This window comes from Lepidochelys kempii, chromosome 1 (assembly GCF_965140285.1).
Source record: "Lepidochelys kempii isolate rLepKem1 chromosome 1, rLepKem1.hap1, whole genome shotgun sequence".
Taxonomy (NCBI): Eukaryota; Metazoa; Chordata; order Testudines; family Cheloniidae; genus Lepidochelys; species Lepidochelys kempii.
This window is the reverse complement of record NC_136380.1, coordinates 114,400,747-114,427,045: the sequence shown is the minus strand read 5'-3', so window position 1 is coordinate 114,427,045 and position 26,299 is coordinate 114,400,747. Positions and strand designations below refer to the sequence as shown.

Below are 26,299 nucleotides of genomic sequence, written 5' to 3'. Positions count from 1 at the left end.
AGAGTGAGTTCAAAGAAACTGTGAGAAAGGATGGCAAAGGTGTACTGAATATGTATATTTCTTAATAATATTAATCCTCCAGAGTTTGTTTATCTCAGATTATTTCAGTTACACTTGTCTTCTATTTGGCATGTTGCACTGTTCTGACTTTTTTAAATGTACGGAGTTTTTTATTTATAAAATTAATGACAAAATTGAAGAGATTTTTGTGGTGTGCAGGGAATTTTTCTTATCAAAAGCAAATACAGATGTGCAAGAGCAGGAAAATACAGATGTATAAGTACAGGAGATGAATGGGGAGTTAATGTGGGGAGGAAATGGGGATAGATTCCAAGACTTAAATTTTCTAGTGTGGTTATTATTTGTCCATAGCTTTTGATATTCCTTAATATAATTTTGTAGCATGGATTTAAACTCATTAAAGACCCTTTGTAAAAATGAACAGCTCATATTATTAATATCTTCTATTCTGGAGGCTGTAAGCGAAAGTATTTCTTGAGTAGAGAGTTCTACTATATCAAGGAGGATATTAAACAATTAGAATTAGAAGTGATTTCTTGCAGGGCTCTAGTTTTTAGCAAGATTGTTTTGTTTAACTCAGGTAATGCTAGTTTTCTGTTCCTGAAACAAATTTAAAAAATTTAAGTAACCATTTGCTTTTAGTTTCAAGGGTTTGTCAGAAGTTTGTGAAATATTGGTGTAACCTCGATTGTTTTAAACACAACTCATATTACTGCTGGTTACATCTGAAATAACCATTTAATAAAATAATCCATATATTCTCTTTGATGAACCGCTGAGTTTTCTTTATATTTTGGTTCTAATTGGTCTCATGCCATGTCTGATTTATTTGGTTTGCTTTTATCAAATGTATAGTGTATAATGTATTATTGCATTCTCTCCAGAGGTCTTAATGAAATAGCAATCCAGGGAACAGTCGTGATTTCGACATGCCTTTCCATGTGGAGGGGCTGGTAGCTATAATTGTATTCTATCTGGCAATCCTGTTTGTTGGAATATGGGCTGCCTGGAAAACCAAAAATAGTGGCAGCGATGGAGATCGCAGAGAAGCTATCATAGTCGGTGGAAGAGATATAGGCTTGCTAGTTGGTGGATTTACGATGACCGGTATGATAAACCCTCTTTTTTATACCTGAAACGTAGCATCTCATTCTTTCTTTCATGTGAATAAAAGATATAGGCAATATTGTGTTTTGAATAATGCAAAGTGGAGAAAAGAAATCTTAATTTCAGTGCACAGTCATGATTTAAGATGGATGATTTTTTTTGATTGTTTGATACTGTATTTTTTTAATGAATAAGTAAATATGCCAGTCATTTAAATAGTCATTATTATATTCTAAAGGAAGAATTAACTCTATTTATTTTACACTGGTGCCATATTAATCAGTAAAATAGAGACATTTGGGGCAGTAATGATTTTCGTTAGAAGACTGAGTCATCAGAATTTTTCAGTGGAGTGAATATACAGTTTACTTTTATTATAGCATCCCAAACCTGTGGGTTAGTGATGTGTTTTAGGAGTGAAAAAAACTTTAAATTCAGAAAGAAATGGAAAAATATGCTGCAGCAAAGACCATTTTTGCTGCACCGGGCCAAATTTAACTCCACTGATTTCAGTAGAATTACACAGGGGATTATTTTGCCCTATTTTGCCATAGTTTGGCAAAATGATTTAATATTGTACTGTGCGTATTCATATTAGCGGACAAAGATTAGGAGAAGATTTGAGTTCTACTTTCAATCATACCAGCGCAACCTCTGCGACTCAAAGGGGTGCACTGGAGTGTCTGAGAGAGCCACTGGACTAAGGGAAGACAATGGGGCTACTTGTGTGAGTAACTCTTCAGTAGTATGAGTAAAAGCATCACAATCTGGCCCTAAATTGCAAGTGTTTTCAGATAGTCTATCTAATTTGTACAAAATTACATTGTATACAAACTGAACTGAGGTCATCTTTTTATTTAAACATATGTTATTTTGTTTTAGAATCGTTCACATTTGTGATATTCTTAATGCAATTCCAACACCTCCAATTTAGGCCCTTACACCTCCAATTTAGATTGATCAGATTCTACTGAAATTTCTTTCTTGTGCTGTCTTTCCAGCTTCAGAGTTAAGGAAGAGACTCATAAAAACTAAGAGCAAAATTCTGTGGTCCTTAATCAAGCAGAATTCCCACTGACTGCAATAGGAATTTTGCTCACTTAAGGACTGCAGATTTGGTGGTAGGGCAGGAAAATTGTTCAGGATGTTGTTTAAATCCAATAGATTCTGAATCAAGGCTAAAACTCTACTTCCCTCCCTCCACTGTTGTGTAGTGTAGTGTGTTCCTGTTGCCTGCTGAACTGCCACTTCTCCATTCAAACAGAGCTCAGTGATCACTGGTGATGAATTCTAGTTAGAACTCATTCGCCAAAATGAGGCACATCACCAGTAGAAGTGACTGGAAGATGATGATTCCATTTTGTGGCAATTTCTGAAGTTTCAAAATTTGTTTTACTTCCACCTTGGAATGAAAACAAAACCTCTCAAACATTTTCATGAAAGAAGGGTATGGGGAGGCTTGTGGTTAGGGTTAGGCCTCAACTGTGGGAGAACCAGGTACAAATCCCTGCTCTGCCTGATTTGGGATGAAAAACTCTGCTCTGAATCAGGCAGAGCAGGGACTTGACCCTAGGTCTATCACATCCGAGTCCTAACCGCCAGGACACACACATCCTCCTGACACAATGCCATTATCTTGAAAACATTCCTAAGGTTTTTCTCCCAAAACAAAGGAAGAACAAAAGCAAATTTTTTTGAAACCTCAAAAGTTGCCGCAAAACAGAATTGTCATCCTCTGATCATCTGTGTTGGTGATGTTTCCTGTATTCACACAGGGTCCAGTCCTGATGTCTTTGCTCAGGTAAAAATCCCATGTACTTTAAGGTGTAAGGCTCGATCATCCAAAAACTGATGCACATGCTTAATTTTACATGCTGTGAATAGCCCCACTGAAGTTAATGTTGGACTACCAACCGTGCATAAAGTTAGTCCCATGCTAAGTTCAATGGCACTTCGCACAGTGCTCAAATGTACATGTATTCATACATTTATGCAGAATCAGGGCCTAAGTCTTGTTTGAGTAGGGATGATTGGGCCACACAGTTTGTAAAGCAGGAATGAAAGGCAATTTTTAAATGTAAGATGATGATAATCAACCATAATACCCACGAAACTGCCATGTTACGCCTTGGTATTTTGATGTCTCTGAACAATAGGGGATTTTGATTTTTGGATAGTATCTTGTGATATCCAGGGAGAATGAGTTAAAGGGAAGTATTTTAGGTTGAGTTTTGAAAATCCTGAGTTACAGGAATAGTATTCTAACATAAATATATACCATTAATTCCCTTAATTGTTTAAATGCTAATTCAAAAATGAGAAATGTCACATAAATGAGAATGTAAATGAAAAACTGCTTATTGAGCATCACAGCACACCCATAGTACAAGCATGTGGGAAGAAAAATAAACTTTAAGATTTTAAAACTTCCTTTTTAAAATTGTATTTATTAAAATAGGGCCCAATTCTGCTACCTTGACTCCTGCTGAGCAGTGCCTTACTCCACAAGTAGTACCACTGAAATCAAAGGGTAAGGTGTTACTCAACACGAGGGTGGCAGAACTGAGTACACAGCTTTCAATATCAAATTTATGGCCCAGTCCTGGAGTCCATTGGAATTTTTGGATTGAGTTCAATGGGAGTAGGATCAGGCCCTTAGATTCATTAAAGTTTATTTTGTAAATAAGCATTTAGACAGTTTATAAAATGTATACACCCAATGAATAATGTCAATGGGGAAAAGCTAAATGGATGTTTATGTTTCTTAAGAAACAGCTGTATTAAAAAGTAAATAATATGTTTTAACACACAAGGGTTCAAAGCTGAACATATCTGCTGTTCTCAAAATACAAAGAGTTAGAAGACTGAATTATGGACAAATCACAAAATTTAATTTTAAACCTGACATTGTTTAAGGTGTATTGAAGAACAAATTATGCCTTTAATTCATATATCATTTTACATGTATAAATTTGAATATGAACAAATTATTAGCCTTTTATTTAGTAAAAAAAAAATTACCTCAGAGATGAGAACCGTGGCAAATTTCAGCCCACCATAAACGTTTATGTTTGTGATTAAACCCTGGGGAAAACACTGGAAGTTGTTTAATCAAAATGCTGCCACAGCCTAACAATAATGCTCCAAATGGAGCCACAATAATAACGATTCTTGGACACTGTTCTTCATTTTAGTCAGAGAGAGCACTACATTTTCTTACACAATGAAAAATTATCAATATGATGCTTGTGTGATTAGTAACTTTGTTTTACAAAATCTCATTAGCTTGATAACAATTTGAGTGATAAGTTAGCAGATTGTTTTATAAAGATATGCTAGCTGGTTTTCTATCTTCATAACTACTAGAAAAATCCAATATTGTGATACATGTTGAAGTGGAAGGATCATGTAATATGAATTTCTGTGTTTCTCAGCTGAACTAAAAGCAGAATTTGACTCCACATCATAATCTATAACATTATAGTCTATAACATTTCTCATAGTGTACGTTTAAAATGGAAAGTTAGTGTTGTCTGTATTTCATCTGAAGTGTAGGCAGATAAAAGATTAAAATAGTCTCCCATATGTGACTGACGCTGCAGATTACTAGTTTTTTTATTCCCTGTGGCTGGCTTGTTTAAAAAAGGGAGCTCACACAATAACTATATTAAAATAATTTTAAAAGTGAGGCTTAGCAAAGCTAAGTATCAGAAAATATACATCTAAGAATGAAACTTTATCCTTATGTCATCCCAGCTATTACGGCTCTTATTTACGTATTTATTATGACGTATGCATTCCCAAAAGAGCACCTTCCCAATGTTCTAGGTTCTTTCAACGGATGTTTAAAAGACAGTCTTGCAAATTAAAATGTAATTAGAATCCACTCCTCACCCCCAAATCCAGAAACTGACCAACCAAAAAATTAATACTGAACAATATTCCACCCTATCCTCAAATACCAGCCCTTTCTCCTGAAAGCCTGGGAAAATAGATGAGCTCTGCAACGTCCAATGAAGATTAACCAATTTGGGCTATTTGTGATAAGAGTGGAAAGTCATGGTGCTTCCATGGAGAATGTCCTATCAGCAGCCTCTCTCTCTTACAGACTGATCTTGCTCCTGCCCCAGCACCTCCCTTGGTCATAGCTATGGCAATGAGAGAGGCAATATCCTAAGTGGGTATGAAATAGATTTCCTGCGGTCTGCACTGATCTCAGAGATCTGATTCTGAGGGCAGAACTCCCTGTTCATGCGGGGAGGTGGTGAGAGCTAACACCAGCCCCACGGAATGGTTCAGGAAAAGGTTTATTAGGAGATCCTTGGGTCTAACCAGGCCAGGAGATGCTCTGGGCCATTGTCAGAACATTCTAACTATCAGAAAGAACAATACAATGATCGGTTATCTTATATATGCAACCATGTATGTACATGAGTATTACTGCATGAGCGTTTTTGTGAGGGAAGGAAACCGAAATGACCATGAAGTGAAGCCCAGCAATTCTTTCCTAAAATGAGAGATTATCCCATTAGAAATATGCTAATACATTAGCAACAGCACCTCAGAATTTTTGTCTTATTCATATAGTATATGATAAAATAAAAAAAATAAGAGTTTGGTCCGGTACTAAGGAAGCTGGTCAGTATTTCTGAGTGAAAAGGGCTGTGCTGGACAAAATAATCCCTTCTGTGCATTCAGAACCCTGATATCCATACTCCGATATGATTTATAGCAGGTATAAAATGCCTAAGCAGCATAGGAAGAAAAGTGGGTGGACTGGAATGAGAAAGTCCGGGGTCCTGACCTGTTACTCCCCATCTCATATGCAACCAATGCTTTGTGCAATTGATCTGACTCAGGCAATAAGTTATTCCAGCCTTGGACTTTGAGTACTGGGCACCACTCTACAGATTCTATGTCCACCTTCCCAAGTGAAGAAGATAAAACATCCATCCATCCACCTAAGCATTTTCAATGTAGACATTACAATCATAGTATCTAGGCACTTCAATCCCTATACTCTTTAACATACAGCTAGCAATACGTATCACAGGCATGTCGGGACACTGGAGAACCAAACTAGACTGGACCATGTTTTCTCCAGCTTTTCCACCCATCCCTGTCAGTGGATACAAAAGCCTATAGTATAAGCAGTATGTCAGTGATTCTGTAATATTGGGTCCTGGTGCCAGGGATCAGTAATGGGGTGAGTGTGCTCCTTCTATCTCTTGATATCTGGGCATGCAGTATTATCATTGCCAGTGTCTGTGTATTGTCCAATAAATCTTGGCAAGCTACCAAGATGTCCACTGACAACAGCAGGATCACAGGCAGAAGGATTTGGCCACTCTTACCAGGAGCAGATCTTCCACTGCTGTCCCAGATACATCTCCTACAAACATTTGCAGCTGCACACTGGACCAGGGCTATGATTCAGAATGCAGAGTAGAAGATATTCCTTATTTCGATTTGTAGTCAGAACCCCACTGTTAGCTTTGTTCCTTAGCCTCTGGAAAAGTACAAGATTTAGCTTCAAAATTAAAAAACACACAAACCCACATTTTGTACCTGCTCAGTGGTTGAGTGATATTATTACAGAAAGTGTGGGGAGAATACTGTAAACAATCTACCATAAAAGTTTATTTAAATTTTTAAATAAATTTGTTTCATCTGTGGTCACCCCCCACTTGTTTATTGGCACGAATGTTTGTAGAAACAGTGACTGCTGACAGCATATTGCAGAATACTCATAGAAAGTGAATTTCGAATCACAAGTTTTTACTCTGGAAGTATGATTCTAAGAGTTACATTCCTTCTCATCTAATCAGGGAATAAGAACAAAATCTTGTGACCTCTGTGTCCAATCAAAACCACTCGGGTTTTGCATTTCAAAAATCTAATATTTGTAAATGAACTGCCCATGAACAAACTACAGACACAAATATTAATTCATAAATATTATTCAGCAAGTATCTGTATAAATACGTTAGAGAAAATCAAGATCTATTTGCAGACAATCTGCAAACAGGAAAAGAAATCATATTCACTGCAATTATTTGCCATGAATTATTTACCCAGATCTAATTACAATACACTTCAGTGTGTGAGATCTGCATTTGAGACTTAGTCTTGATCCTCAGCCTCCAAGGTCTGGCAATTTGCCATCAGAGACAGAATGAGTGCATTAGCTTCCAGCAGTTGGGGATATCACAAATGTTGCAGTTCTTCATGTGAATGAAAGCAGGACCTCTACATATAGCACAGCTCCATTCAGGAATATGTCTTTAGCAAGCTTAAATACAGATTAGGCAAAGTCTAAATATTTCGGTGGGACATGCCCACCGTAGCTCTAATTTTTTTAAATGGCATTTGTAGAACTAAAAATTGGCTAAATCTATAGATTTTTTAACTTAGCTGGAGAGTGAAACTTGAGACACATTTTAAGGACCCTCATTGGTTAAACTCTTGTTAAATTTAAATGTTAAGAATGTTCTGTGTTGAGTTCAGCTTATAATTCTATATTAGAAGTTATGATAAATGTTGACTATCAAAATAGAGTTTATGTTTTCAGTTCTTCTTCCTCTTCTTTTTCAGCCACCTGGGTTGGAGGAGGCTATATCAATGGGACAGCAGAAGCTGTGTATGTCCCAGGCTACGGGCTGGCTTGGGCTCAGGCACCCATTGGCTATTCCCTTAGTCTGGTTTTAGGTAAGCAAAAATAAATTAGTCTCTCCATTTCTTAAAATATACAGATGTTAAAATTGTTATTGGAACCCCACAATTAGGACCTGATACTAAAGGCATTAACGTTAATGGTGGTCTTTCCAGTGACTTTGATGGGCTTTCAGTCAGTCCCTTAGAAAGGAAACTAATGCATTACTAATTATTGGAAATAATTTGAAATCTTAAATCACCAAGACTTCCTTTGACACCCAGAAGTTAACCCTTCTGAATGCTTTAGAGGACTGCTACAGTAATATAAAGCTTTTATTTTGAGTAGATTTTGTGTCTTTCAAATCTGCCTATGAAAGGTACTATATATGGCCCTCATCACCCTAATATCTGAGAACCTCACAATCTTGAATGTGTTTATCCTCACAATACCCCTTTGAAGCAGCAAAGTGCTATTATCAACATTTTACAGGCAGAGGGCCGAGGCAGAGAGACTAAGTGATGTGCCCAAGGTCATACAGGAAACCTGTGGCAGAGCAAGGGATTGACTGAGAGTTCCTAACGCCTGTGCTAGTGCCCTAAACAGGGGACCTTCTTTCCCCTCAAATGCAGAATGAAAGCCAAAGTGATATACCAGAATTAGGAGGCTAACACTGAATGGCTGCTGGTATGTAAGGTATTGACAGTGTAGTTGTTTGTTTGTTTTTTAAGTACAGTACTTCTGCCTTCATAAATATAGTCTTACGGTTGTTTTAAGTGGACATAGTATATTTTATTTGCACAAAAGGGAGTTGGTCTGACATCACAATTCCTTTTTATTTCATTCAAAAAAAATACAGAAAGTAAAATTCATTGTAGAACAGGGGCTCTCAGCCTTCTTCATAGGGCGGAGCACCACTTAATAAAGCTATTGTCTTGTGAACCACTTTCCTTCCCTTGCACAATAGCATAGACTAACTCCTGACTGATTTGTCATCATCTTATTATTTAACATGAGCTCCCTGTATCAACTACAGCAATTGTCTGAATGGAAAAGTATTATCAGGAATGTATGTATTTATTTTTATCTGTTGGTAATGTGCTAAGTGTCCTTTCCCACTGTCTAGTTTGGCTCTTCATTTCATTTCATTTCCCCTCCCATCTATTCTGTTCCTATGTCTCCTGCTGATGCTTTTCTGCCTCTTTTCCTCATCTCTACCTATACATCCTTCCCCTACCAGGTGGCTCCTTGCTTCCCCAGATATGCTTTCCAGTCATCTAACCCTGTTCTTCTCTTAGACATAATGCTTGGTAAATTCCTTCCTTTCTCATGCTGGACATTCGTGTCTGGCTTGTGGGTACATCACCAAATAAAATTAGAGCAAAAAAAAAAAATTTGCAGTCCTGTTCCAATATGTTGATCCCAAGCTAAGCGTCTTTACAGTAAATGAAAATGAACTGAGCACCCCTCACAGCAGGCTGAATGCACTAAAGCACCGAGCCTTACAAATCCATATTTTGTTTTTCATAACCAAACCATGTTTGTTAGTATAGTGTATGTGCATAGGGTAGGGGGTGTTAAATGATTTTCATTCATTTTTATCCTGCTCTTTGAACCACTGTTTTCTTTACATGGAAAAATAAACCTTCCTTTCATGTTGAGAGGATATTTTAATTACAATTACATTTTAAATTTATTTTAAAAACAGTCCAACAGACACGATTACACCTGTGAAAACCAGCAGTGTTTTACTGACTGTAAATGCATTTCTCCACTAAAGTTAGCGTTTTCTATTGTTTAATTTTTAGGTGGTCTATTTTTTGCAAAACCCATGCGTTCCAAAGGCTATGTGACAATGTTAGACCCATTTCAACAGCTTTATGGAAAAAGAATGGGAGGGCTCCTGTTTATACCCGCTCTAATGGGAGAGATGTTTTGGGCCGCAGCCATCTTCTCTGCGTTAGGTAAGGGATCAGCAGTAAAAACATTAGTTCACTGTCCAGAGGGAGTTTTTAAAAATCATAAATGCATAACAGAAGCACCAGTTCAAAAGCAACCCCTGAACCCAGAAACTGCTTTAAAATGCTAACTACCCTGGCCAAACATTTTTTAAAGGGACAGTTGTCTTGGCCTAGAAATACCCAATTATCAGAACCTTGATTATCTCAGTATACTTTAAAGCATTTTGTTATTTTCAGTCACACAATTTTTGTTGACAGCCTCAAGATCACAGCAACCAGGAGTAATAGCTATCAAAGAAAGAGGATAGTCACACAACATTTTTGATAGTGTATATAAATGGTATGATCCCTAGCATTCAACCATTGTAGGAGACCTAGATGTAAAACAATTTCAATGGATCATAGAACAGAAGCAATGCTGTGACTAATCAAGGAACCTAAATCTTGTTAAACTCAGAATGCATCTGTATTTGGAAACATAAAGAACATTCTTAGGTTTCAAAAATGATTCAGAGAACTAATGGAAACATGGGTCAGAAAGGAAGACTAATATTTGTATATAGAAAATCACACCTCCATTCTCCTGTCCCTATTAGAGATCTGAATTTTGTTATCCCTTCAAAAATGGAGAAAACTCTTGAGTTAAATCACCATTCGTGGTAGTGACTCAAACCAAGTAACACACAGAGTGCACATGTATAATACTGCTTTACAGGGCAATCTTTTTTTAAACAAAAAATAAAATTTAAAGCTTCTTTCCAACTGTGCTCTGATTAACTGCAAAGCACTGGGGAACTTGTTCTCCATAATTTCATCACAAGACCCTTAAGAACCTGAGAGCAAACTGCCTGCTGAGGTGATGGGAAGTGAATGACTCAAAGAACTTCCTGAGAATTTAAAATGTTCTTTCTTTTTGAATGAAGATCAATTGATTTTTGAGAAGGCTTTCTGTTGTATTTCAAAGCAAGAAAGTAAGTATTGTGATTGCTTTTCTAGCATGTTATATTAACAAGTGGTAATTAAAGACTATAAAATTGGGAGGTTTCTCCATTTTAGCTACTATTTGAACAAAGTCATCCATTTTGTGTTCCCAAATTTACTGGACCATTCTCCCCTATGAAGGTTATATCCACTATGGGGAATAAGTTTTGACTCTGAATTTCCTCATAGTTCTTCACTTGGGAGAAAGGGACAGGTTTGCAGGAGTATAAGTAAGGTATGTGGCTCCATCCCTGAACCCATGAATCTTGGAGGCTCTCTGAAGGCATCTGTGAAGCAACAGCATGCCTCCCAGTAGCTCCCTGAAGCCCTAAGACAACGCAGCTTCTGCAGGAGCTGTACTGCTAGGTCTTTCCCATCTATGGGTTCACACGGACCTTAGTGATTACATACAGGAGAGATGCCACACCTACAAGTCATTGTGATGGTTTAAATTAAACATTCTGCAATTAGTGGGGGAAGGATTTTTAAAATGAATGATAAAAGATGCACTCATGTGACACTGGGTTTTTTTTTTCATCTAAGGAAAATATACTAATTGCTTTATTGAGATTCAGCATTTGAATGTATGTTAAAGTTTTGTGCTGTAGAAATAAGGTGTATTTAATCAATACTACAAAAGCCATTAATTTCTAGCATAATGTCCATACACACAACATCTGGAAACACTGGGGGCTGGCCACTTTGCCCCCAGGCCAGCAGTTCAAAGTGGCGTTAAAGCAATTGAAGAAGGTGGATGGAGAATTCCACCTGGGCAGGGAAATAAGCCTCTGGTGTAAATCCAGTGGAAGTGTCTCCTCTGCCCCCCCCATATCCCAGCCATTCCTCTACCCTCCACCCTAAAGGGAGGGGTGTAGGCAGGAGAGGGCGGGGAGGGAGGCTCATGGAGAAGCACAGCTCCACTATACCCATCATCCAGTGATGTGAGTAAGGTCCATCCCTGTGAAGCCCCAACTGTTGCCAAGGTTGGGCAGCTGTGAATTAGGGAAGCCAGCACAGCTTGGACAGAGTGAGAAATCAAAGCCATTGTCTCCTGGCCCTTGTGAGGGTACACAATGTGAGGAGAGGGTGTACGGCGAAGCCTGCCTTCCTTCCCTCTGCCAAGCCTGAGTCAGAAAGAGGCAGAATTGCAGTTTCTACAATTAACAGAGCACAGGGTCTGGGACTACTCTCTCCCTACTCCTTCAAGGACATATGGTGTTGCAAATGAGATGTGGAGGAGACAGGGCCATATACCTGCCCTGTAACCTGGCACTGGCCCATAGAGCTGTCGCCTGGAAAGGGGTGTAGCTGCAAGCACATATTCCCAGCATGCTCAGGAGCTCCAGGAGGCTTTTTGTCTTCCTGGGATGAGGCAGAATGCAGCTCCACACCTTCTCCTTACTATCGACTGGATCTTAAAAGTGAAAAACAGGCCAAAGAAAGCAAAGCACAGTTTTATTTTGCAGAGTGTGACAGATCTTGAAACTGGCTTCTGAAAGGAGACTGAAGAGAGCAGAAGAGCTAAAGTCTGTTGTTTTCCCCTGCAGGTGCCACCATAAGTGTGATCATTGATATTGATGTCAATATTTCAGTGATTGTTTCTGCCCTGATTGCAATTATGTACACTCTGGTGGGTGGACTATACTCAGTGGCCTATACTGATGTGGTTCAGCTCTTCTGCATCTTCCTGGGGCTGGTGAGATTTCTCATTTATATCTCATTGTTGTTTTTTCTAAGCATAGTGGTCTTGCTCTGGAAAATAGGCCTGATCCAGAGGCCCAGAGCCCAGCCTAAATTGCGGCTTGGGAACTGAGTATGGTCACTGGGAGTGGGGAGAAGAAATCCTTCCCCTCACCATGCTGCCGAGCAGTGTGGTTCTACAGAGACATTACTTCAGCCTAGTGGCAGTATGAAGTAGCCTTCCACTGACCCAAAGAGCTTCTGCTCAAAGGAGGACTGGAAGATTCTCACAGCAGTGGATCTATACACCTGTCCCATAACCAACCAGTGGTGCCCCCTCTTCCTCATGCAAAGCCTCCAAATCCAGCCTGCACAGCAGAACTGCTCCAGTTTGATTCCAGAGGGACCTCTGTGAGCACAGAGCTGCATACACTGATGCAGTGCCAGTGAGCCCATACACTGATGACATGTAAGAGTTTGAAGGAGGGACACAGGATTCTATTCTCTGGCTGATTCCATGCCTTTGAACCACTTAGGCAATGCCAAACCTCTTGTAACTCCTCAGCTGGGGACATACCTGGTATGGGGGAGTCCTAGCTGACACACATCTTTTGGAACCAGCCCCTTCACCTCCCTCCCAGCGGCCTGTGGCACAGAGGGTGAAGAAGTGCAAGAGGGTGAGCAGCCAGAGGGCGAACTGCTCCAGAAATCCCCAGCTGGCATTTGGTCCCTAAGGAAACATAGCCTTCAGGCACAGTTCAGAGCAGTCCCTAGACTGTCCTAAACTATGCCAGTGTTTGGGATTAGGGCATAGAATAATGGATCCATTACTGAATTTACCGAGAAACCCCTCCCCTTCTGTTCAGTTCAACATAAACTGTACGCAGCAAAGAATCTGCCTTTAATCACTGTATGCGTGTATGGTACATACAACAGCTACGCTAAACAAACATTATTAAAATGGCAACGTCAAACTTTCAATTCTTAGGAAATGCCAGCATTAAAGATGCCTGTGCAACTTTAATTTGGCCCCCTTACGTGTTTGTATTGCAGCACAGTCTTTAATGACCTGATCACATACTATTTTACCCGCACACTAATCCTGCTTCATTCGGCTCTCCCTGTTTCTGTTCCTGTCTCTCAGTCCCAGTTTCCTTGCTCAGCCAATCACAGTCTCCCCACCTCCCCCTCCCCGTTTCCCTCTCCCGTCCTGATGGCCTTCACCCCAGTGTCCACCCCCTAGTAGGTCCAGCTCTTGTTCCCTCTGCTGTCAGATCAGGCAGCTTCCCCTTTTAAGATGCCTCGTCCCAGTGGAGGCCTATGAGAGCACAAGAGAGACAGACTCCCTGTTCTCAGTTCAGGTGCCCAGACCTGGACTCAGCACAACTCGCAGCACCCAGAGCATCAATTGAAGGGGAAGTCCTGTTCAGCTCTGGGCTGGAGCATGCCCAGTGTGGATAAAATCTTCACAGATTTTAGCTCCTACAATCTAAAGGTTACTGAGCATATGCAAATTGTGATTTTTCTAAAGCTTAGAACTTGACCAAATTTGAGCAGAATTTCGTGGGGATGAACAAGGCACATCCCTGGGGCAAACACCAGCCCCTCTGGCCGGATTTCAAGTGACTGCTCCAATACAGGGACATGTAGATGGTTTCATTTTCCTGAAGGGGACTCCGCTTTCAAAAGTTTGGGAAACATTGATTTATAGCATAATTCCCTCTTATCTCTATATATTTGCTTTTTATGTGTACCTACATTTTGTGCCAAACTTTCCACTGGCATAACTCTGTGGACTTCAGTGCAGTGGCGGATTAGCCACTGGGCCAACGAGGCCCATGCCAAGGAGCCAATTGGGGAGCCCCTGGAAAAATGGGCACCCCTGCACAGGAGTGCTGAGTGGGCAAAACAGGGTGAGCCTCTGCACCCTAACCCATTTCCTTGGCAGGACCATCAGGCAGGCAGAGCAGGGGGGGAAGGGAGTGGGGGGAGGCTGCAGACAGAAGGGATGGGGAGGGGTCCCCACTTGCTCTGTCCCAGGCCCCACAAACCCCTAATCCACCTCTGCATCAGTGAATTTACACCAACAGAGAATTTGGTTCTCTTGTGATTAAACTTGACATTTGAGCTAAAGCACACAGTAAGAAGAAAAATACTGAGTAAAATGTTTCATACAATAATTTCATAATTTTTGCACAGATTGTTACGCTCAATAAAATGTCACTCTTTGGTTATAGTGGATCAGTGTTCCTTTTGCAATGTCACATCCTGCAGTTAAAAACATTGGATTCACAGCTGGGCAGAAAGAGTCTTGGCTTGGATCCATTGAATCACTTGATGTCTACTCATGGCTTGACAATTTCTTTTTACTGGTAAGTCATGGCTTGTATGAGAGAAAAAAAGCATTTAATCATTCATAGTGTATTGCCATGTGACATGTGTAAATGTAAAGTGGCTAATTAAAAGTTGCCAGTAAACTGTGCATGGAGATTTTTAACTTCTTCACTGCTGATGAATATACCAGATATATCCTGATAGTCAATTGATTTCAATGAAATTTCAGTAGAATATGGCAGCACAGCAGCTGAACTGGAGGGCCATCAGCAAAGCAGTTAAATATTGTTTAGCTAAAAGAGTTGACCCAGTTAAAGTTAAGGAATAGAATAGGGATATGATTTAACAGATGGTATTCTTGCCAGAGGACTATATTGTAGGAGGCAATAAATACTATATACAGCTGATTAAAGATGCCACAGTTGTAGGTGAGTTAGAAAACTTTGGATGGATGGATGGACAGACAGATGCATGCCAGAGTGAAACTGAGTTTAATGTTTGCAAAATCCATTTAGTATAGGAACGGCTGGTAACTCCATGTATTCTTAAGGTTGCCCAGCACTTTGCATTATAACATCCTTCTTTTCAGTTGCTTATAACTTTGGACATATAACTTTCTATTCCAGGTGAATGCCTCAGGCTGAATTAATTAATTTATTTATAAAATTTCAGCCAAAATGGTTCAGCTGTTTCTGAGAATGGAGCTAGAAAATATATGTGTTTTTTGCCTATGTTAAAAGATTCTGTCACCCTTTCCTTTGAGAATTCAAGTGCCCCCATGCTTTAGAGCAGGAACTTGGAATTTGATGCCCTGGGTGCCAGGGTTGTAACTTTTGCTATCCCTCTGAAAATCAGGCAAATTTGGCCAACTTGGGGAAGGTGTAGAGCAGTGGTTCCCAACCTTGTTCTGCTGCTTATGCTGGGAAAGCCCCTGCCAGTCCGGGCTGGTTTGTTTACCTGCTACATCCACAGGTTCGGCCGATCACGGCTCCCAGTGGCTGTGGTTCGCTGCTCCAGGCCAATGGGAGCTGCTGGAAGTGGTGCGGGCTGAGGGACGTACTGGCCGCCACTTCCAGCAGCTTCCTTTGGCCTGGAGCAGCGAACCTCGGCTGCTGGGAGCTGCAATCAGCCGAACCTGTGGACACGGCAGGTAAACAAACCAGCCCGGCCCGGCAGGGGCTTTCCCTGCACAAGCGGCAGAACAAGTTTGGGAACCACTGCTGTAGAGGAATAGAACATATTACTGGTCTCTATTACTCTGTTAGCTCAAGGGGAAGAGGTCTGTTTGGTGGTTCAGAAGGTTCCAACCCTGTAGATGGCTCACGAGGGTGTCAATATGTTGCCATATGATGGAATGCATTTTATAAAAACTTAGGAAATTATGTGCATAAACACACAAAAAAAAACTGTATTAAAAAACCACTATTAAGACTATAAAGCCAAACTTTCAAAAATGAAGAAATGTCAGAATTTAGGTTGCCTGTGAATGCCCTTTGTGTGTATGCATTATAATAACAGTCATTAACTATATGACAGGTTTCAGGGTAGCAGCCGTGTTAGTCTGTATTCGCAAAAAGAAAAGGAGGACTTGTGGCACCTTAGAGACTAACAAATTTATTTGAGCATATTCATAGCTCACGAAAGCTTATGCTCAAATAAATTGGTTAGTCTCTAAGGTGCCACAAGTACTCCTTTTCTTATTAACTATATGATCACATATTACCTTTTTCACAGGACCCCTGCCACACACCGTGCACAGGATGAATGGTGCTCAGTCAATGAGCAGCCGTTTAATATTTTGTTTTCTCTTTGTTCAATGTGTGGCCCCATTCCTTATATTTTGGACACTACTCAAACCCTGCTCTCTAGACAGACTTGACATTGCAACCTTAGTCATGTACTTGTAATGTAGATTTTTGTGTCTTTTTAAATTTACTTAAGCATGATTCCTGTTATTCAACAAGATAGAAGAAGAGATGCACCATTTTTAAAAGAAAAAATATTGTTTCTCTACCATTATGATGGTTTGAAAGTTCTGTGTCACCGCTTTCTTAGACTTCCCATTGATATTACTTTGGCTGCATGGCTTAGAAGAATTATTTGAGGATTGAGTTGAAAGTACATATGGTTTGTAGGTCTAAAACATGTCTCAAGTACAAAGAAATCTTCATTTCAAATCCCACTGGTGCCTAAGGTAGATTTAGTTGGTTCAAGAGGGTGCTCTGTATGTCAATTCTCCATCTATGAAATTAGTTGATAATATTTCCTAATCTTTGTTGTAAGGCTTAATTAGTATTTGTGATGCTCATTGAGATCTTTGGATGACTGGTGAAGTGCAAAGTAATTGTTCAAGGGAATGGCCTGCACAGAGATGTGATTACACATCAAAAGATTTCAGTGTTACTTGAGAGAGTGAAAATATTCAATTGTTATGGGCTGTGCCTGGTTGAAATTTTTGATAGTATATATAATTGAGGTAGTAACAACAGTGGATTATTGCTGTTGCTTGTTCCAGTGTATATAAATATATTAAAGAAACCCTCAGTAAACCAGAAATGATAGAATGTTGTTTATTGTACTTGCAGATGTTGGGAGGAATCCCATGGCAAGCATATTTTCAGCGAGTTCTTTCTTCTTCATCTGCCACATATGCTCAAGTATTATCCTTTCTGGCTGCTTTTGGCTGTCTTGTGATGGCCCTTCCTGCAATACTCATTGGTGCAATAGGAGCATCAACAGGTAAATGACTGAACAGAGTGAATACAACCATGACTATCAGTGTGTGAAAACCCTTATAGAGTGTGTGTTCAATATAATCCAGCTAGATAATACCATTAAACTTCTCCTGATTTCCTTTACACAAGAATAGACCTGAATTTAATTGTACAGAACATTCTTTTGACTCAAAGTATCCCATAGCTCAGTCTAATGATGTAAATATTTAATATATTTTGAATCCACTCATGAACTACCTATTGTAAATGTCTAAAACTACCTTCTATTGAATGGAATCAGAGCAAGTTAATTGTGTGTGTCTTAGACCTTATGCAAATACCATCTTACAAAGATTTTACTATTGTTCAAGTGGTAGAACCTGGTGCTATTGCAGCTGGGATTTTTTTTCCCTGTTGCTGCTGTTATTTTGCCTCTCCTAGTTCACACAAACTTGATCACAAACTTGATCCAATATTTTAGTTTGAGTTACATCCTGATATTAGCTAATTATTATTAATAATATAATTTGCATTTGTATTGCCAAGGAGCCCCAGCCACGGGCCATGGACCACAGGCCATTTTGTTAGGCATTGTGCAAGCATAACAAAAAGATATTTCATACTCCAAACACCTGGGCAGTGGCTATGTAGGTAAAGCCACCCTGTGTTCAGCAATCGCTGCCATATATCCTGGGGCATTCCTTCCTTCTACTCCAATTCAGCAACAGAACCACAGGACATGTTGTTGCTCCTGTTGTTGCACTGCTCTCTAGGGAAGTCTGATGTCTTAATACACCATGCTGTCCTGCACAGGAGCTAGAGAAACACAGAGTTTCTTTAGTTCTAGTTTTGGTCACGAGACACTTAGTGCTTCCCCAGGGAGTGGTCAATGCAGAACAGTGATCTGCAGCACCAAGATGCTGCTAATGATTAGGAGGAGTTGGGGGCAGAAGACCTTTCCTAGACTGGGCCTCGGGGATAGTCCCGTGCACTGATTTCAAAGAGTCAGATGAGGGCAGCAGGCTACATGGCCACCCAAAAGATTCCAAGAAGGCAGGAAGGTTGAGGGCCACTGGATCAGACCATAGCAACAAAAAGGAAGGGGCCTTTCGGGTGCAGAGGTTAGTGGGGAAGACGCTAGCACAACCCATTAGTTTCATTGTGAAATCAGCAAATTTAGCCAGGTGTATTTGGAGTGTTCAGGCTGAAATGAGCCCACCCCTCCAACAGAACCTCAGGTGGTACAAACCCCCTGCAAAGCAGAACAGCTGGTTTAGATTTGCTGCAACCATCTGAACTCAAATTGGCAAGGTTTGCATAGGCTCAATGAGCATGAATGCACATGACAATATGCACTGGATCACTGATTAGTCACAAAGGCAAAGAAGTCAATATGTATCCTTTACAATCAATTACATATATATGTATATATTTTTGTATTACAGATTGGAACAAGACTATGTATGGTTTACCAGACCCCACAGAGAGGCAAGAAGCAGATATGATTTTACCAATTGTGCTTCAATATCTTTGTCCTGTCTATATTTCTTTCTTTGGCCTTGGTGCAGTATCTGCTGCTGTAATGTCATCAGCTGACTCTTCAATCTTATCAGCGAGTTCTATGTTTGCTCGAAACATTTATCAACTTTCATTTCGACAAAATGTGAGATTAAATTTCAATTTATTTTTTTAATGAAAAGGTCTTGGGGAGACTTTCAAAGTGACACTGACAATTTTCTCCATTTGTTTCTATCTCTAGTAAGATAAAATGTAACATTTCTCTTATTACAGTATATTAAATGAAGAAAATGAAAAATCAAAGCAATCCTGGTGATTATGATTAATTACATAGGTGAAAAAATAACATCTGCTCAAACTGTAGCTAGCTCTATTCATGGTGTTACAATATACTTGAACAATTCCTAATTATTATTGTCAGCACAAGTTTTATTAAATCATTAACTAGAGACATTCTCAGATCACCGATTAACATCAAAAATGTTTAGAAATCATTTGACAAATTGAAATTGAGTAGAATGAACTGTAGCTCAAAAGCCTGTCGGTGTAAATGAAGTGATATGTTCTCACATCAACAAATTGTTTCATGATGTGCTTATTTTTAAAATTCAGTTCTGTCAGTCTACTTGTTCTTTTGATTGTGCGCTATATTAAACTATTTTTCCCTAAAGCTGCAAAAATTGGGGGGGGGGGGTGGGAGGGGACAGCCACGCCCCTTGAATTTTTTTGTTCTTACATGCTACATATCTTGCTAAATCTTTCACAATATCTGATTATGAATCATGCAAAATCCTCTGATTTTTCAGAGTTTTATGTGTGATCTATTCATAATAAAAGTCATACATGCATTGCTATGGATAACTAACACTTTTTTCTTTTTTCTTAGGCTTCAGACAGGGAAATAATTTGGGTCATGCGAATCACTATTTTTGTCTTTGGAGCATCAGCAACAGCAATGGCACTGCTAGCTAAGTCAGTTTATGGACTCTGGTATCTCAGTTCTGATCTCGTTTACATCATCATCTTCCCACAACTCTTATGTGTGTTATTTATCAAAGGAACCAACACTTACGGTGCCATTGCAGGATATTTGTTTGGCCTCCTTCTCAGAATTACTGGAGGAGAACCATACCTTTACCTTCAGCCCTTGATCTTCTATCCTGGTTACTACGCAGATAAAAATCATATATACATCCAACGCTTCCCATTTAAAACACTTGCTATGCTCACCTCCTTCTTCACTAATATTGCAGTCTCCTACCTAGCAAAATATTTATTTGAAAGTGGTTCTTTGCCACCAAAATTAGACTTCCTTGATGCTGTTGTTGCGAGGTACAGTCAAGAAAACATGGACAAAGCAACTCTTGTAAAAAGTGACAATATTATATTAAATGAGCTTGCACCTGTGAAGCCTCGGCACAGTCTGACTCTGAACTCAACTTTCACAAATAAGGAGGCCTTCAGTGACATTGATTCAAGTCCAGAGCTATCCAGTGCTGAAGATAACTTAGTGACCAACACAAAATGAAATTCTGCTTTCACATAAAATGCAGTGCAACAGGGTATCCCATGAAGAATGGTAAGAGGCATTTTAGCAGAAGAAAAACAGGGACCCAGAATAAAATGCCACTGCACAATTCTTTAAATCACTTCTATGAGAGTGGGAGCCTGGGGAATAAACTGTTGTATTTTATTATCAAACTTGTTATGTTGAGTTATAGAATCTCAAACAAAGGATAAATTCCGCATCTCCCCCCATGCAAACAGATCTTGATACTACAGAATTTAATAAATATATACAACACAAAATATAAGTAACAAAAAACAGTGAAAATTATTTAGGTCAGCCAGTATATAAAGATACTTGACATTTGTATTCAGTCATCTGTGAGATTATGATATGGTCACTCTAAAATAATGAGCAGTCAGCATTATATTGGCATTAATTGAAAAATATGTGGTCACTACTGTAAGTGATTCATTGCTAATTATCAGGTAGCTTGAACAAGAAGTAATAATTAACAACCTTTCTTGCTTTTTTTTATAACAAATTTTGTAAAAATACATCCAGTATTTTATTATTTCTACTAAAGTAATTAAGTGTGTGATTAACAATAAGTTCCTCATAGGAGGGTTAAATGTATTATACTTACAAAAGGTTCAAAAAGATATCAGGTTTCAGAGTAGCAGCTGTGTTAGTCTGTATTCGCAAAAAGAAAAGGAGTACTTGTGGCACCTTAGAGACTAACCAATTTAGTTGAGCATAAGCTTTCATGAGCTACAGCTTATGCTTAAATAAATTTGTTAGTCTCTAAGGTGCCACAAGACCTCCTTTTCTTTTTAAAAAGATATCACTATTTTAAAGTGGTGTTATCTTATGCAATATGCAAGATAAACTTAAAGTATATTACAACAGACGTCTTTCCTTTCTATCTCTGAGTGGCTGTCACCAATAGAGGATAAAAAACCTGTTTATAAAAAACAATTAAAGCAATAAATTGAGTTGAAAATTAAGCTCTGGGTGAAGTAATGGGAATTTATGCTTTGTAGAGGTAAATACAGTTTTGCAGTTGTAAGAAAAGAAACAATTTCTTTTCTCAGTGTACAAATGAATATTGGACATAAACAGTCTGCTGGTGTGGAAATGTAACAGTGCAGAGTCCATTAATAGTAGGGGGAATCAAGAGGGCTGGATGGAAGATGGGGTGCGGATTCTGTAGAAAATTTTGGCTTTTCATCAAAAACAAAATGTTTTCAAACAAAAAAATGTAATCTTTTATTTTGGGGTTTGCTGTGAAAAGTCTAAATATTCTATGGAAAGTGGACATGTGGAAAAATTCACTTTGTTGAAAACCCAATTTTGTATTGAAAAACAGTTTTGACAGAAAACTTTTGGGCAGCCATAAGTGTCAGCCTTCAAGCTAATCCACACACCCAACAGCTGGCACAGAGATGCTTGTCAGCCAAAGGGAGTCCTCCTTTGTTAGGAGGGCTGCTATTGGTCAATCCCTATGCCTCTGTGGAACACTAGGATTGGTCAGCAGGTGGATCACCACCCATAAAAGGCAGCAGCAGACTGACGTTGGACTCTTACTGCTCAGCCCCCTGGCACTGAAAACTAAGAACAAATAAAATTGCAGCCACTTGACCATATCTTAGATGTCTGTGTCTGTTCTCAGTGGTACTGGTCCTTCCCAATGGGAGGCCTAATAACTAAATTGCTCTACAATGAAGAGTTATACTCCAGTAATTCTCCAGTGATCCTTGTAAAATTAACAGATGACAGAAAAGTGTAAAACTGAAATTCATATTTCCTTATGTTTTGATTATTGGTGACAGTTTCTTATTAACACTCATGAAACTATGAATTATAGCAGAGAACAGAAAATGTAAGAATACGTTTTGCTGCTATAGGAAGAAGCCATCAACTTTTGCATTCAGTGTTAACGTAACTTTCACAAGGTTGATCCTTAAATTTTTTTGCTCCTTTTGTGGAGTTTTAATTCTATATGTATATTATGTATGTACATAAAATTCATTTTAGAAATGTTAATGTTTTTCCAAAAGTCATATTTCAAAAATAACACTGCATCTCAGCTCTGAATGTGCACCTTATGAACTGCAGTACTAGATTTAAAAAAAAAAAAGTCAAGCTCTAAGGACTGTAGATTAAAACTAGATCTCCTTCAAATGCACACATGGCCCAATACATAGTAGAAATGCCATGTTTCTACTGTCTGAGTGAGTGGAAGAGCAGATTCAGACCACTTAGGGGGGCTCCAAAACCTGCTGCATGCACATTGGCATCCTCCATTGGACCATATAGAAAGGGAAGGAGAAGTTGCTGGGGTCTGGCCAGTGGGTCTATGCACAGCTTAGAACTGCTAGTCCAAAGCCCCCCATTCAATGGCACAGTGAACCATGCCTGTACTTGCAGCCATAATGCAGTGCCCTAGTTCCAGGATGAGTATGAAGACTCCATCTGGCAATGATTTGTAAATGAACCATGCAAAGCCTTGATACTTTGGCTCTGTATAGGGGAAGCCAGGATCTCATCCTTCAGGCTAAATACTAACACCTTCCATGGACTTGGAAGGCCTGAACATAGCAGAACTACTGAAGATCTGCTAGTTCATGGGGACAACCTGCAGTGAAGCTGTACTGAGGGCAGGGCTGAGCAGAAGATGGAGATTCCATTTCACAAACTGGTTTTATTCCAAATTGGAATGAAACCCAGCAACTTCTAAATTCTCAGCTAAAGGAGGTTACAAAAAAAAAGTTTGGATTGATTGAAACATTTTGCTTAGTCACAATCATTATTTCAATTTTGACTTTTTAAATTGTATATTATAATACAGAATTTAAAAAATTCAAAATGAAGTGTGTTTCATAATAAAAATCAAAGTGTTTCATTCCAAAAATATTGAAACAGGATGTTTCAACATCATCAAAACTTTTTATTTCTGGTTTATCTCCTAAGTGAAATTTCACTGAAACCAACACAAATGTGTTTCAGTTTCAACAGCACTGCATTCTCTGATGGAAAATGGTTCTATCAAAGGTTTCTCAACCAGTTCTAAATGGGGGATTCCACATCTGTTGCTCTGAGTAGCATTATTCCATAGCATCACTATTGCAGTAGAGGGCAGAGGTTCTGGAACACTTTGTGTAGTGGGGGTGCTAAGAGCCATTGAAGCAAACTGTAAACCCTGGATATAATAGAATCCACTTCAAGCCAGGGGGTGCGGCAGCACCCCTAGTTCCAGCACCTATGGCAGAGGGGGAAGGAGAGTCTGGGGTGTGGGCATTGGTTCCACAACTCTGCCAATCCACAAAACAAACCTATATGCTTGCATAGAGGGGAGTTACAGAAACTGGAGAGGGACTGTACTGATGCTCTTTCAAGTGGGGGAAGATTCCAAGGTCCCCAGAGAGAACTCTAGCATAATGCCTGGCTACAAGGCTTGGTTTACACTACAAACTTAGGCAGGTATAACTACAACTACATCCACACCCCTGAGCAACGTAGTATACCAACCTAACCCCCGGTGTACACAATGCGATGTTGACAGCAGGGCCTCTCCTGTCAACGTAGCTGCCGCCTCTCAGGGAGATGGAGTACCTGTGTTGATGGGAGAAGTTCTCCAGTGCAGCTGCGCCATTGCAGCACTGTAAGTGTAGACAAGCCCCAAGAATTCTTGCCTTAGTTCAGTTTATCTAACATTAGAGAACAAAGATATGAATAAAAGTAAGGGCCATACCCTAACCTTGACTTTTGCAAAGAAAAACCCATTGACTTTCACATGCAAAATGACAATAGGATATGGTTCTTCAAACTACGACTGCTAAATGGTTCATTGGCCAACTTGGTTTTGATACAAGTCTTCTGATGTTTCTTTCCTAGTTTTGCATTTTGTAGACAGTAGTGCTAAATCCTCTATACAATCAATAAGGCAAAATTATGGATTAAGTTCATTTTCAGACACTGAGGTCATTATTTCTAGGCCTACCATTGTGGATCAAGTATTCTTATCATGATTGTATGCTTTATTTTCATACTCTTAAAATTACTGTGGAAAACATGCTTATTTGGTAGGTTTGTAGAACTTTCTGCATGAGATTTGTTCATAACATCAAGCTTATTACATAGCCATGATGTCAAAAATGAATGCAAGTAATCTATGAACTATTATTATGTCTATAGCTGTCCACATAGGATAATATGTGTATTATAAATAAACTAATCTTATGTGAACCTGAACTGAATGTAAACTTTAAGAGAAACAAGTATGGCAACAGTCAGATTTAGCCTTTTATTTTCATATAATACAATAATTTAGGATTTAAAATATAAATATCACAGAAATAAAACGGTCATTTATTTTGCCTTCTACCCGTTAATCTCATTTGAACAAGTACAATGTGCAATTAGACAGTAAATTATTGTAAATCTGCTATTTAACAGGGTAGTATTTGTGGCTATTGTTATAAAATGTATATTTTTGTCTGTGTCAGAAATATTATATTAAAACTCTATACCTAACAAATCAAACAAGAACCATACTATAGATGTCTATGTTTTAACTGCATCAGTACTGTATTAATAGTGCCCAGGTAATTCAGGAAACTATTGTCTAGTTTTGGCTCTGTTTTTGTCCATCTATTAAAAACAAATATAAATTTATTTTATTATCAAGCAGAGTAAATTGCGTTTGGTTTATATACAAAATATAGTACCACAGAAATAAATCGTCCTACAACTGGAACACTCATGAATACCCGGGGAACTGCTGATCCTCACTTTATTTCATTTTACTTTGGCAGGGCCAGATTAAGGCATATGCACTATAAACCCAGGCCTAGGGCTCTGGTTCCTGCAGTCATGGGGTTACATTAGAATCTAATCTTTCATTTTTTAAATTGCTTTCGATTCTTTGTGGTTGCGAAGGAAAGCTTGAAAACATGAACCCGATGAGTGTAACTAATACAGTGTTATCTGCCTGATTCTGCAGACAGCCTGCAGCCACCGCTCTGAAACATGTAACCTGCCCCATTCATCTTAACGCAGTGTTAATTCCCAGAGCCATTGCTCTGTGGGGCCCTGCCAGCACCACGTCATCAGGAAGAGAAGAGTGCAGTGGGCCTGGCCTTCTCATCCAAGCAGAGCCTCACTCCGCAACCAATAGAAAAAGTATTAGGTGATCCTCTTGCAGCTGTCTCCCTTGCTCTAGAGGATCAGATGTCACTGCGACTGCCCCTGCTGTTGGCGGAGGGGAAAGGGGGTATCTCATGCCACTGTTCTGCCTCACTGAGAGAGGGATGGGCCAGCCACTGTCACGCCATGCGGTAGGTAGAGCCACAGATTGGGGGTGGAGCCACTGGGGTGCACTGGCTCATGCTGTGTGCCTAGACTACTGGATTACCTACAGCCAGTCCTGGTGGTCTGGAGTCTGAGTCTGCTGTCCTTACGCTGGAATCAGTGAGAAATTTGCCTGAGCAAGGACTGCAGGATTGGGCCCCATTTGTGGAACGGTGAGGAAAAAGCCTGACAGTCTGAATGAAGTGGAAATACAAAGTATTCTGTTGGGGTTCTTTTGGTTTTTAAAAGGAGGGTGGGGGAATAAAACTTTCATTTTTTTTCAGCTTTACAAAGGTAGGTAGCAATAGTATCTCCATTTTACATATGAAGAAACTAAGGGACAGAGAGTCAGATTTTCAATAGCATTTAGGTGCCTCTTACTCCCTTGGAAATCAATGGGAGTTAGGGACCTAACCTGCTTAGGCACTTCTGAAAATCCCAGTAGGCACCAATCTGCATCTCTAGGCACCTT

General features: G+C 39.4%; 1 protein-coding gene across 1 annotated transcript; it reads left to right on the top strand.

Moving 5' to 3' along the window:
* The first annotated feature begins 950 nt into the window (after positions 1-950).
* SLC5A7 (solute carrier family 5 member 7) lies at positions 951-20,496 on the top strand. Its single transcript, XM_073327477.1, has 8 exons — positions 951-1,128; positions 7,723-7,836; positions 9,589-9,744; positions 12,270-12,418; positions 14,640-14,774; positions 17,322-17,475; positions 18,896-19,113; positions 19,855-20,496. Exons 1-8 carry the CDS (start codon positions 951-953, stop codon positions 20,494-20,496), a joined length of 1,746 nt encoding a protein of 581 aa, XP_073183578.1.
* The last annotated feature ends 5,803 nt before the right edge of the window (positions 20,497-26,299 follow it).

What these genes read in the sequence shown, in the direction of transcription:
- SLC5A7 (XM_073327477.1), top strand. Translation starts at nt 951, where the DNA reads ATGCCTTTCCATGTGGAGGGGCTGGTAGCTATAATTGTATTCTATCTG. An exon ending in TTCCCTTAGTCTGGTTTTAG is followed by an intron (nt 7,837 to 9,588) that starts GTAAGCAAAAAT and finishes TTTAATTTTTAG; the next exon opens with GTGGTCTATTTTTTGCAAAA. An exon ending in TCTGCATCTTCCTGGGGCTG is followed by an intron (nt 12,419 to 14,639) that starts GTGAGATTTCTC and finishes CTTTGGTTATAG; the next exon opens with TGGATCAGTGTTCCTTTTGC.